This window comes from Zonotrichia albicollis, chromosome 1 (assembly GCF_047830755.1).
Source record: "Zonotrichia albicollis isolate bZonAlb1 chromosome 1, bZonAlb1.hap1, whole genome shotgun sequence".
Classification (NCBI taxonomy): Eukaryota; Metazoa; Chordata; class Aves; order Passeriformes; family Passerellidae; genus Zonotrichia; species Zonotrichia albicollis.
This window is the reverse complement of record NC_133819.1, coordinates 46,480,610-46,494,813: the sequence shown is the minus strand read 5'-3', so window position 1 is coordinate 46,494,813 and position 14,204 is coordinate 46,480,610. Positions and strand designations below refer to the sequence as shown.

At 41.8% G+C, this 14,204-nt stretch overlaps 1 protein-coding gene across 1 annotated transcript in view; it reads right to left on the bottom strand.

Annotated features, from left to right (window-relative positions):
- Positions 1–14,188, bottom strand: part of BBS9 (Bardet-Biedl syndrome 9) — a 295,956-nt gene extending 281,768 nt beyond the window's left edge. Inside the window, exons 1-6 of the mRNA XM_074540268.1 lie at positions 14,049–14,188; positions 13,653–13,932; positions 12,411–12,531; positions 8,971–9,121; positions 7,775–7,839; positions 5,261–5,374 (exon numbers count right to left, since the gene is read on the bottom strand). Coding sequence (XP_074396369.1) covers positions 5,261–5,374; positions 7,775–7,839; positions 8,971–9,121; positions 12,411–12,522 — 442 coding nt within the window. The 5' untranslated portion in view covers positions 12,523–12,531; positions 13,653–13,932; positions 14,049–14,188. The remainder of the gene's footprint in view (positions 1–5,260; positions 5,375–7,774; positions 7,840–8,970; positions 9,122–12,410; positions 12,532–13,652; positions 13,933–14,048) is intronic.
- Positions 14,189–14,204: the final 16 nt, after the last annotated feature.

Here is a 14,204-nt window from a genome sequence, read left to right as displayed (position 1 = left end):
TAGCAGTGTTTGTTTCTGTATTTCGAACATGGGAAACAACTCCAGAGACATTAAAATCATTGAATCATGGAATAGTTTGGGTTGAAAGAGTTCTTTAAAGGTCATCTAGCCAAATCTCCTCCACAATGAGGAGGGACATCTTCTAGGTCAGGCTGCTCAGAACCCCATCCAATCTGACCTTAAGTGTTTTACCACCTTCACTGTAAAAGATCTTCCTCCTTATATCTAATCTAAATTATCCCTCTTGTAGGATGAAGCCTTTGTCCTCAGCTTTCCTTTAGCTCTCTTTTAAGTATGTAAAGACCACATTGAGGTCTCCCTGAATTCTTCTTCTTCTCCAGGCTCAACAACACCAACTGTCTCAGCCTGTCTTTGTAGCAGACAGCTCTCTGACCATCTTCATGGCCCTTCTCTGGACCTGCCCCAACAATTCCATATCTTCTCTGTGATGAGGACTCCAGAACTGCAGGCAGCACTACAGGTGGGTTCCCACAAGGGAGACAATCGCCTCCCTCACCCTGATGGTCACACAGCTTTTCATGCAGACCAGAATACAATTGGCCTTCCAGGCTGTGAGTGCAAACTGTTGCCTCACTTCCAGCATTCCATCCATGAGAACACCCAAGTTCTTCTCATAGGGCTGTTCTCAATGAGTTCATCTTCCCATCAGTCTTCATTCATCTGGGATTGCCCAGACACAGGTGCAGCACTTCAACCTGTTGAACTTTGTCAGGTTCCCATGGGCCCACTTCTCAAGCTTGTCCTGCTGCCTCTGGATGGCATCCCATCCTTCAGGTGTGTCAATCACACCACACAGCTCGGTGTCATCTGCAAACTTGCTGAGGGTGCACTCAGTCCCATTGCCTAGATCATTGATGAAGACATTAAAGAGCACTGGTCCTACTACAGATGGCCAAGGAGCACCACTTGTCATTCTATAGGATGGTGAAGGGTCTGGAGAGGAAGCCTTATAAGGAGCAACTGAGGTCACTTGATTTGTTCAGCCTAGAGAAGAGGGAACCGAGAGGAGATATCATTGCGGTCTTCAACGTCCTCCTGAGGGGAAGTAGAGGATCAGGTACTGATCTTTCACTTTTGTTACCAGTGACAGGATTTGAGGAAATTACAAAAATGTAAGTCAGGTGAGGGGTGAGGTTTAGGTTGGATACCAGGAAACAAATTTTTGACACAGAGAGTGGTTGAGCAGGCTCCCCAGCGAAATGGTCACACCACCAAGCCGGTCTGAGTTCAAGAAGCACATGGTGTGATGCTTGGGATGTCCTGCACAGCATCATGGGTTGGAGTGGATGATTCTGATGGGTCCCTTCAAACTCGGGTTTTCTGAGATTCTATGATACTCTAGATGCAACCACACAACTAATTCATCATCTAGTGAACAGCCCACCCATCAAAACCATCTCTCCCCAATTCAAAGAGATGGATGTTGTGGGAGAGCATGTCAGTGGCTTTATAGAAGTCTAGAGAGATGACATTCATAATCCTTACCTTATCCACTGATGTAGTCACTCCATGGCTCTCTACCAGTAGGCCACTAGTTGATCTGCCAGGACTTGCCCTTAGTGAAGCCATGCTGACTGTCTAGAGTCACATCCCTGTTCTCCATGTGCCTTAGCACAGCTTCTAGGAAGTTCGGTTCCATGACATTTCCAGGCACAGAGGTGAGGCTGACAGGACACTACTTCTGGGGGGCAGGGGTCCTTTCCAGCCCTTTCAAAATGCATTCAGTGTTTCCCTTTTTCCAGTAACCCTGGCATTCACCCACTGCCATGACTTTTCTAGAATCATGGAGTGTAGATTGGCAACTCCATCAGACAATTCCGTCAGGACTCTGGGATGCCTCTCAGTTAAGTCCCATAGACTTTGGCTTTGTGACCACCTGAGGAAACTATCTTTCCTCACAGTGGGTGAGACTTTGTTCCCCCACTAGCCCCCAGAAGACAGATTACAAGTGAAGACTGAGGCAAAACAGTTGATGAGGTCCTCAGCCTTCCACTCATCCACTCTTACCAGTTTGCCAATGTTGCTTTCTTTGACCTTCCTTTGGCTAATGTACCTGTAGAAACCCTTCTTGTTGCTCTTTGCACCCCTCACCAAGTTCATCTCCAGCTGTACCTTGGCTTTTCTGACCACATCCCTACTCAACCAGACAGCATCCCTATATTCTTCCAAGGTCACTTCTCCCTGTCTCCACTGGCTATGCATTTCCTTCTTGCCCTTTACTTTGACCAGCAAGTCTCAACTCAGATATGTCTATCTCTTGCCTTCCTTTCCCAGTTTTTCACACCTGGAGATCCTGAGCTCTTGCACTGTATGGAAGGCATCCTTGAAGATCTGCCATTTTCTGAGTCCTTGTCCCCTGTTCACAAGGGGTCCGACTAACTCCTTGAAGAGTGAGAAGTTTGCCTGCCTAAAGTTCATGGTCCTGACTTTACTTTTCACCTCTTCCATACCTCTCAGGACTGCAAACCCAATCTTTTTTTTCTTTTGTCAGTGTTACATCCTATGGCTGAGTAGAATGCACTGTTTTACCACTGAAGGTATAGGATTAAGACCTCCACAAAAAGAAAAAAAAGCATAACCTTCAGGAAGAGAAATCTGAGCAAGACTGAGCAACTTCATAGATCAAGTTCTCTGTGTAAACTCCAACAGCATTCTTTGCTTACTCAGATGAAAAATCATGATGTTCCTGGGGGACTGACATTCACCCTCCTCCCCAGCACTCGCATGGCAAGCTTTCCCTGCACGCATGCTTTCCTCCTTCTGTTCAACTGCCATTCTCCTGCATCTGCTTCAGCAGCTCTGTGAACATGATCTGTGAAGGGCCTCTTTCACCCTCACATTGTTTCAAACGTGCTTGAGTATAGCAGTAAGACACATATTAGTCACAATAGTAACAGATGGCAAGAAATGCAAAACCTCTCCCTGTATTTTCTTATTCTACTTCCAGACTATGGTGCAGAAGGCAGACTGTTAGCAAAGCAAGCCCATTGCTGCAGGCCTACAGCACCACCATGAATTAACCTCCACTGAAGGCAAGAGACACTGTTAGTAGATGCCTGAAAAGAATTCCAGAGAAACCTGTGGAAGGCTGATGGTAAAGAAAAAATATGTTTATTTATTTACAGACTCTCAGTGGCACACCAGACTATCTACCAAACACAGATACACATTGATAGCACGGCAGGCTAGACCAGGACAGGGATTTGTTTACTAAAACTAACAGTACTTGCTTTCCTTTATGGTTCACTCTGGCTCGTTTTGTGAGATGGAAATAAAACCACAATACTGTCCTTCATAAGCCTCAAGGACAAAACAAGATATAAAAGATGATGCTTTAAAAAAAAACCTGAAATAGATTCACTGCAAAAGGCTTGAGGCAAGATTAAAAGCATTTCCTTAATAAGAAATCTAATCAGATAGTCCAGGAAAGCCACATAAAAAGAACATACAGACCAGGATATCTGCCAAAAAAAAAAATTCCTTCATTTCCCAAAAAGAACTTTCCCCAGTGTCCATTTTGACAATTTCTCTAATGCTTCAACACATGCCTTATTAGCTTCCTATCAGGTGACTGAACATTCACTATAATTTTCCTAGATTTTGGTCTTAAACAGAAAGCATGTTGATCTTACAATATGAATATGTATTATTCATTACATAACATAAACCTCTGCCTTCTTTGTTTCTTTATGACTTGAGATCATTCTTTGTCCAACAGCAATAAACAAACATATGTGAACTGGAACATGGTGAAAAAAAAAGGAAAAGGTAATTAGTACAACATGCTAACACAGAAAACTCAGAAAAGTTTACAGAACTTACCAGAGTTCCTTCTGCTGCTCTTGCTGCTTTGTCAGGATTGGCCCTCATTTTGACCATCCTAGGTCAAGTGTTTGGCTTGCTGAGTAGGTTCTAGGATAAACATTACCTCCTGTCTCTCTAGTGCAAAGACACCTTCTACATCAGATTACTTGCTTCCACCACAGCTCCTGAGACAGGTCTGGCATCAAGATTGAGCTGGTGGTCAGGCTTCTACTTAGACCTCCATGGTAAACAAACATGCATGTAAAAATCCAGATAATTTCTTCTGCAGAACTGCATAGTGGTGCATGTTTACTTGTTTTATTCTTTCTGAACTCTTCCAGACACTCACACCACTTAGCTTATTATCCCCTATACATTTGTTACTGCAATTCCACTGTAGAATGTCAGAGAACATTATTCCCTCTTCTGAGATTTAGGAACGTCTGTATTGTCTTTCTGTTTTTAACATGAACTTGCCTATACCATATACACTCACTTCTCAAGATACTCATAGCCCTTACACCTTCTCACCCACATGAGGTGACCATTTTCCCAAGGTAGCTGTAAGAAATTACTAGCTGAAAATCTCTTGAATCAGTAAGGATTTTGGTCAGCCCAGGGACAAGCCTGAGTTTGAGTTAAGGCATTGTAGCATTATTACTGGAAGGTTATTACAGACACAGAACTGAGGGACTGTCTACATACATTTGCCATATTGATGAAGGAGACTTTCTGCCTCAGAAAGTGACTTATCACTCTCCCAACAAGTTAGTGACACTACTTTTGTTGATGACTGCCACCTCCCAAATATTTTTAGGTAATCTCTACCTCTGAAGAGAAGGAGATGTTATGCAAAGCCAACCTCAATGCTTCCAAATCAGAACACAAAAACAAGTTCACAAGTCCACAAGTTCAAAAAATACTGATATCTATTAAACTCATTCAAATCTGCAAATACACCATAAATATTACTGTCTACTGTTCTGTTTTCCCAATCTAAGTTTAAGTAGTTTTTTTAGAAGTCTGCATAACATATCTTTCAAGGCACTTGATACCTCAGGTTCAGCAAAAGAAGATGTGAACTTTTTAACTTGCTCAGGATAAGCAAGCCCAGAAAAGTAAAACAGAATCCATGCACAGAAGAAAACAATTATTTTTAGACATTGAAGTACTTTACAAGGGTAGACCCAGGAATTTTGTCACATTTTTTAAAAGCAGTATTATCCTTGTAAACTCATATCCAGTTCAAAATGTGAGAAAACAACTATTCTTCATTTCATATTCTTCGCTCATTTCAACTTGAGTTATTTTCAAGGTGCATCAGATAAAAAGTACCACGATGAATAGAAAGATGTTTTTCTCTAGACAACAGCATCTTGTTGCCTTTCAAAATTCAGTTCAACGACTAATTATAAAGAATATACAAGGAGCTTACCTTTTACACCACCAAATGGGCCATAAGTCATATTACAAGCAGTTCTCTGAAGATTGTGCTCATACATCAGTTTAATCTGACACTGGTTCCCATGCTCCACATTCCCCTGAGTTCCTGCAAAAAAACAAAGGGTAAATATTTATTAATTTGATACATGCACTGTGGAAGAAGTAAAGGAGTATCAGTGTAAACAATGTGAAGGAAATGTAACTTCATTTCTAGTGACTTTTGAGATATGTAGGCTCACACTGCTGCTTTCTGAAAAAGAAAATATCACCAAGATATAAAACTCCAAAAGTCAGAACCAGAAATAAAGTCTCATTATACTATACATGGTATAAAGACCTCACAAAAGGCTGAGATTTTATTACTTAAATGTATTTTTCATGTTGGGAACACCTCTAAGATCAGGAAAAAGTCTTTGATTCCCCCTGCTCCAAGGGGCATTCTTATGATTCTCTAGCTATTTGGTAAATGTACTATACCCAACAACCAGCTTCAGTAGCAATAGTTTTTGTCTCAAATTAAGCTGTAGCTGGTCTTTAGCTCCAATTTGACAAAGCTGTGTTTAGGGCACACTCATCACTTGCCTTTACTTTGCCTGAAAATTGAATGGAGTGATCAGCAATGCAAAGATAAAAGACAAACATATGGTAACAAAAATAATTTTGTGAAATATGTCACATTCTCTGAAAAGGTCTGCATGAATTTTAACTTCAAGGAACTAACAGAAAATAAAAGTCTTTCTAAAGAAACTGAAGTTTCTCTTTTGAGAATCAAGTTTTTCCTGGACCCCATGAAGAAAGTAAAGTTCATTACATAAAATAATACTTAAGGACTAATATTAGCAAAGGAAAAAAGTAAACAAAATCCTTTGAGAACAGTCACATCAGTTGGGAAAAAGGTGTTTTGCACTAAATCCTGCCACAGCTTTAATTATACATATATTATTCCAACAACAACTTAAGCAACATTCTATGAAAGATTTGTAGCTTATGCTAACCTTTTAGGCAATTTCTCCAAACAAATCAAACACAGTTTTGACCTCTAAAGCAGGCCCACATTAGGGAAAAGACTGGAATAGACATGAGGGGAAAAGCCCTGCTGGATAGTAACTAAATAATCATCAACACTTCAGGGTAAACAAGTTAGAAAGTAGTCAGCCTGTGTATATTGACTGCAATATAATATCAAGGCCACACTTCAGTCAGCCCTGAAGGATGCTTTCACTTGTCCAAAGAAGCAGCATAGTGATTTTTATTATGAATAACAAATATGGTAGCATGTATAAAGCAAGTAACGATTCCATTATATGAAAGTGTCATTTGCCTTAAAAGCATAAAGAAGTAATGATAGTTATTTCTCAAAGGAGCTTGTTTGAGAGTACCAATTCAGATGACAGAAATTACCACTAAAGCATGAATGCTTACAGATTAGAATGAAAAGTCTGTTAAAAGATAGCAGAATTTTACCTTTATTATTACTTAACTGCATAAGCCATGTAGACCAAACAGCAAATTATAACTACTAAAGACTACTAGACTTAGTATTGTAGGCTCTTAAGGCAAATTTTAAAATAAATTGTTTTAATAAAAATTGTACTGGTAGGCTATAATCCTAAGGCATAAACACTATTGCAGCAAAGAGAAAGCACAAAAACTGCAGCACATCTCCAAGAATCCCTCCTCAGCAAAGACCAATTTCACAGGTGTCTCCTGATAGGCAAAGAGAGAACATTTTTGTAACCTGACTACAAGGCTGTAAATAGGAAACAAGCTGCTCCTACAAGAAAACCATGCTCTTGTAATGAAAGGAATCACAGAGCGTGTCCCTGCATAGAGAAAATGAACAACAGCCATGCTGTCTATTGAATTTTGAAGATGGGTGTACCATTAATAGAAATCTGTGCTTTGCTCTGAGCATGCAGAAGAAAAAAAAATCAAAGTACAGGATATGTATTTCATTACTAGGCTCTTCACATACAGAGAGAACACATCATATAGAATTTCCAGCCAAAGGCAGTAGAAGAAAGAGGATTTAAGACAAAACACAGTGGTTTAACTGTCTTACCAGTATTAACCTTCAGTCTTCTCATGGGCTACCTTACCAATATTCTGGCTTTCTAAAAAATCATCTGGACTTCTGAGTTCAGAAAAAATCATAATTGTTCCTTTTCAAAGAGCTAAGTAGGTTGGCATTATCAAACCATCTGTTCATTAGCATGTTGAACAGTAACACCAATTCAAAAAAACATAATGAGAACTAGTGCTCACAATCACTGCTAACCACAGACCATCACACACATCTCAGCATCTCAGGCATGGAGCAGATCAGCAAACCTCTGCTAAACATAATTACTAATATCTCCTCTTCATAGGTGGGCTTGAGTGAAAGAACACAACTGCAGATCTTCAGTGATGATGAGCAAACACTGTATATACCAAGTTGAACATTAACCTAATCCAAACTTTAGATCACTTAAAATCAGTGGAAAGCTTGGATCTGTAAACTAACCTGAAACAGCATACACACAGAGTTTTCGGCAATGCAACACAGCCAGATGAAGTCCTTCAGTACCACTGTAAAGAAGGGTATAAAAAACACTATTTTTAGATAAATTCAAATAGAATTCATAAAAGATAAGATTAAAGTAATACATGGAAATTGCTCTCATGTGTAGGCCAGATACAAAGGTCTGGGTGTAAGACACCAACGTAAAAACTCAGAAGTACTGATCTTCCTACATTCATGCTGAAGTTTGGAGTTAATTTCAAAATTAAAATTAATCCTTTAAGAACATATTTTGAGATTCAAATATGAAGAGCAACCGAACTATTTTCCCAGTTTAGTTTGAAATTCATTTGAAATAAGGTACTGTTAATCCTTCATGGAGGGACAATATGCAGATCATCCCCCCAAACAAGTATTATTCAGCAATATCAGACACTACTTTTTTTAAATCCACTTTTGTACTAGCTGAATGGGACCTTCAAACCTTCATATTCCTCTTCTTCCAAACACAAATAGTATTTCTAGCAAAGTACTTGAAATGTTTTAGCTCATTTCACAGAGTAAGACATTATCATTCCTGCAAAAGGTCACTCCATGAGTACTTGACTCTTTGATCTCAGAGCATGAATCTTCTCCATGGTTAGGTTTTACTTTCCTTTTTAAAATAAAGTTCTTGCTACAGTATTAGAAATTCATTTCAAAATGAGACCTTCAAGAATCAATTTCTAAAATAAAGTTCTCTTAAGTAGATTCTCTTACAGCCAATTAACTGTAAGGTGTTTCCCTTAGAGTCACAGTATCTCTCCTCTACCTGGCCACTTGTTTCCACTAAATTCATTGGAATTAAAGATCTTCTATCCTCTATCAAACAGGAAACAATTGATCAGTATTACATCCTAGACCATAACAAGTTAGTCAAGTATTCTTAACACCTTAAAAGATAACTTTGAATGTTAAATTTTTCCTGTTCTACATACTTCTAAAAATTGTGTAACTCTCTGGGAGATTATCCTTTATATATACTTTAAGTAAAAATTCTCTCATATGAAGATGATTGAAGAAGCAGATCAAATGCATATTATAGGAGTCATAGATGTGATTAATAGTTTCCATCTAGAAACTGAAAACTCTCCAAAACAAAGGAAGAAAATCACATCTAATATTTAAATAAACAGCACCACAGCCTGCCATTTACTTACGAAACAAACTTTCCCACTTCCACTTGCAATATTGGTTCTCGCAGCTGCACCTCCAAGAGCAAGTCTTCAGGTTGTACTTCATCTCCAGGTTTCACAGGATGTGGATTAAAGATTCTGAGATATCCATTATAACTGCCCACAATAACTTTATCTAAAAAGGAACAAACAAAACCAACACATAGGATACTACACAATACAATAGCATGCACATGTGTAATTCAATTTGCTGCAGAGTGCTTCAAATAATACCCTAAATAAAAAGACAGAACACTGACAAGATTCAATTAATGTTCATTATGCTCTGTCTCCTAGTTAACTTTAGCAATTACATTTGCAATTTCCAAATTTAATACATGAATATCTGTCAGCACCAGTGATGGCAGCAATAAAGTGTTTATGGGTAAGAATCAGGGAAAAGCCAATGAGGCAAATGTCATGGTTGGAGTCTGTTACAGACCACCCAACAAGGACAAAGAGGCAACAAAATATTCTACAAGCAGCTTGCAGAAGTCTCACAATCACCAGCCCTTGCTCTCGTGGAGGACTTCAAGTTACCAGATGTCTGCTGAGAATATAACACAGCAGAGAGGAACTGTCTAGGAGATTTCTGGAGCGTATGAAAGATAATTGCCTTACACAACTGCTGAAGGAGCCAGCTAGGGAAGGTGCCCCACTGGATTTGCTGTTTGTGAACAGAGAAGGATTTATAGGTGATGTGATGGTTGGAGGCTGTAGTGAGCACAGCAATGACAAAATTTTCTTTTTAGTTCTCAGAGAAGGAAGGCGGAGGAACAGCAGACCTGCTGTCATGGACTTCCTGAGGGCTGATTTTCACCCATTTAGGAGAGTGGTAGACAGAGTCCCTGGGAAGGCAGTCCTGAAGGGCAAAGGGGCCAGGAAGACTGAACATTTTTAACAAAGGAAGTCTTAAAAAGTACAGGACCAGGCCACCCCCATGTGCCAAAAGACAAGTTTGCAGGGAAGAACACCATCCTGGCTGTACAAGCTTTGGCTGGAACTCAGGAAAAAGAGAAAAAATGACCTTTGGAAGAAGGGGCAGCTGAATCAGGGGGGCTGAATCATAAGGTTTTTCAGGAAGAAAATTACAAGGGCCAAAATCCAACTAGAACTTAATCTAGCTACTGCTATAAAATGTTTCTATCAATATATCAGCAACCAAAGAACGGCCAAGGAGAATCTCTATTTTTTATTGGCTATAGGGGAAAATATAGTGACAAAGGATGAGGAAAAGGCTGAGGTACTTAGTACTGCCTTTGCCTAAGTCTTCAACATAGCAACAGTAGTTCTCTGGGTACCCAGCCCCTGAGCTGGAAGACAGGGACAGGGAGCCGAATGAGGCCCCCATAATGCAAGGAGATGTGGTCAGCATTCTGCTCCATCACTTAGACACAAACACAAGTCTGTGGGGCCCACCCAGGAACACTGAGCATGGAAGTGCTCACCAAGCCACTCTCCATCATTTATCATCAGTAATACCAGGGAGCTCCCAGATGACTGGAAGCTAGCAAATGTCATGCCCATCTACACAAAGGGTCAGAAGGGGGATCCAGGGAACTACAGGCCAGTCAGCCTGACCTCAGTACCAAGGAAAGCCATGGAGTATATCATCTTTAGTGCCATCACGCAGCTTGATGGGACAACCAAGAGATCAAACCCAGCCAGAAGGGGTTTATAATGTGCAGGTTCTGTTTGACCAACCTGATCTCCTTCTCGGACAAAGTGACCATCTTAATGGAAAAGGGACAGATTGTGGATGTTGTTTACCTCAACTTTAGTAAACCCTTGACAGCACTTCCCACAGCATTCTCCTGGAGAAACTGGATAGTCACAGCTTAGACAGGTATATTGCTTACTGGACAGAAAAAAAGGCTGGGTGGCTGAGCCTAGAGAGTGGTGGTGAACTGAGTTACATGCAGCTGGTGCCCAGTCACGGGTGACATTCCCCAGGGCTCAGTACTGGGGCCAGTCCTGGTTTTTACCTTTATCAACAGCCTGGAGGAGGGGATCAAGTGCACCCTCAGGAGGCTGCTGATGACACCAGGCTGGGTGGGAGGGTTATCTGCTGGAGGGTAGGACGGCTCCATGGCAGAATCTGGACAGGCTGGAACAATGGGCTGAGGCCAATTGTATGAGGTACCACAAGGCCAAGTGTCAGTCATTCTGTTCAGTCACAACAACCTCACACAACACAACAGGCGTGGGGAAGAGTGGCTGGAAAGCTACCGTACAGAAAAGTACCCAGGGTGATGGTTGACAGCAGCTGAGCATGAACCAGCATGTGCCCAGGCAGCCAAGAAGGTCAATGGCATCCTGGCTCCTACCAGAAAGTGCGTGGCCAGAAAAGTATTGCCCCTCTGTATTCAGCACTGGTGAGGCTGCACCTCAAATACTGTATTCAGTTTGGGGCCCCTCACTACAGGAAAGCCATGGAAGTGGTGGAGCATGGCCAGAGAAGGGCAGCAAAGCCAGTGCAGGGCTTAGAGGTGAACCAGGGGCTGAAAAACTTAGATGGAATATTAAATTTTACCAAAAGGGTTGTGAGGCACTGGAAGAGACTGCCAAGGGAAGTGGCTGAATCAGCACCCCTGCTGGTATTTAAAAGATGTGCAGACATGGTGCTCAAGGACATGGTTTAGTAATGAACAGAGGTTTGCTGCACTCAATGATCTTAAAGGTCTTTTCTGACCTAAATGACTCTAATGAATTTCTAGTGAAAAAGGTTGTACACCAAATCAGTAATGGCTCAACTTTATTCAAATTATCCTGAAAAGGGAGAACCTTACATTAAAATAGTTTTAGAAGAGTATGGCAGCAAGGAAGTCAACCTCAAGCACCTCTACCAGGCAAAAACAAAGTTCCAAGGTGAGCATGACATCACAGAGACACCAAGAATTTATTCATTTTTAAAAATACACACACAAAAACTCTCCCTGACAGAAAGATTATTTCACATTATTAATGACTACACAGAAACATAAGGTTTACTCAAGCACAGTCACTAACTTCAATTGTCACTTATTTTCCAGATAAAAAGGGTTGTTTATTGTTTTTTCTAAATTTTTAACTTCTTAGCTCTCACCTGTCTTTTTTCTCCCCCCAGGTTTTTAGAAGTCCCAATGTGTTTGCTCCCGTGACTAACTGAAAGTTCTTTATTTTAAAAATATCTACCATTGAGGGAATAAGACATGAGAGAAGTTACTAGTGAACACAAGCAAGAATTAACATATTTAGCAGCATACAAATATAAAAAGACAGAGAGCACTGAATTTGTCTTCTTAAGCCTACAAGGACACAATAAAGACAGCAGACCTAAAACTAACTAGCCAACTAACCTGGCTAACAAGTTTTCAGCATGCATTGCTCAAAGCAAACCTACGGCTGTGTGGCTTAAAAGCCAGCAATTTTAAGTCTGAATTTACCTTGTCCACTGCCACTATTATCAACATCAGCAACACACAGACAGCCTTGGTCAAATTCTTCCTTTTCTCCAAGTATGGTGGACCACCAGTCTCTAGCTTTAAACAAGGACATTCTTCTTTACTGAAAAAGAAACAAACCATTGTTAAAGTTTATATTAATACATGCAATTGTTTATACAAAAAACTTTTTCTTTGTAAGTAACAGGTTTCCTTAAGTATATTACACCTCTCAATTTCACATTGCATTAGTGTGAGCTAAATAAATGTTAATTTCAGGTGTCTGGAGTTTCTGGTTATACAGTTCTGAAAACAACCTCAGGAATATTACAGTCAGTGAATTAGATGTGATAGACACTGGCTAGTTATATAAAGAAAATGCAACACAGTAACAGACTTTTTAAAACTGTAAAATGCTAAATGCCTTCTGTTACAAGAACTAAGTAATAAAAAGTTTTTAAAGTCGCAGAACTGAGTTCTTTCACCAAGGAGTACCAACAAAAAAAAAAAAGAAAAAAGAAAAAAAAAATCTGATGCAAGTCTTCTGCAAGAGAAATTATTTTTAGACAAGTAAATGGAGACATAAAACAGACGACATCAAAACTTCCACCGCATAATCGCCTTGAAGATGCTCCAGTGACACGACTAAAGAACTCGGTCATACAGGGCACAAATCAGCTTTTCTGCTCCCTACCTGATGTTATTTTAAGAAGGGGGGAGGGAAGGAGCGAGGAGACTAATCCCTTAGCGGGCAGCTCGACAATAACATTATCCTAGCTCAAAACTCACGGCTCCGTGCCCATGGACCCGGACACAGCCGATCCCACAGCCCGCACAGGAGGCGAGGGGCGGCCGGGCACCGGCAGCTCCAGCGGGACGAAGGGAAAAATACGGGATTCGGAACAAACGCAGACTGATTGGGAACAAACGCAGCCTGCAAGCCCGCGCCTTGTCTCTTTCAAGGAAACCAAGTCCAACAAACAAAACCACGTATTTTCCACTTTTTTCACTGTCGCTATGCCCGCTAGGCAACCTGCTGCCGCCGGGTGCGGGCTGGCACAGCACAGCTCTCCACACACACCCCCTGCTGCCCTCCCTCACAGAGTCCCTGAGCAGCACACACAGCACCCACACCGAGCCTGGGACACGGACACGGACACGGACACGGACACGGACACGGACACAGATACAGACACACATCCCCGTGCAGCCGGAGAAAAGAGACGGAGCCCGGCGGGGGCTTACTTGGGCGGGAGGCGACAGCTCCCTGGCACGGCGCAGTCCGAGCCGCCCCGGGGCGGCAGCCCCGCTTCCTCACAGGAGCTCCTCGCTCAGTCGCGGCCCGAGGCGAGGCACAGAGCAGCAGGGCTACAGGCGCATTCCCACCACTGCCGCCATCTCCAGCATCCTCCACTCCCCACCGCCGGCACCAACCGCTCACCGCCCCACGCCCCGCCCAGGGGAGAGCTCGGGAAATGTAGTTTGGGAAGCGGCGCCATGGGCCGTTGGGCTCTCTCACTTTGTCCTGTACTTGGGGGGAAGAGCAAAGAAGAGAAACATTTATTTTGTATTTTCAGAGAGGAAAAAAATTCAAAAAGCAACCCTAAACATTTGGTGACTGGTTCTTTTTCTTCTTCAAACCTCTCACAGAAACCTCTTGCTCTCGAGGAGTCCAGCTCCACCCGTGAGTCCACCCTTTCTCTCCCCCTTTGGCCTGTGGCGTGGTACGGCCGGCGAGGGGCCGGGACGGCGGGGCGCGTGCGGCACCGTCGTTGCCGACCCGGCGGCCGGTCAGGG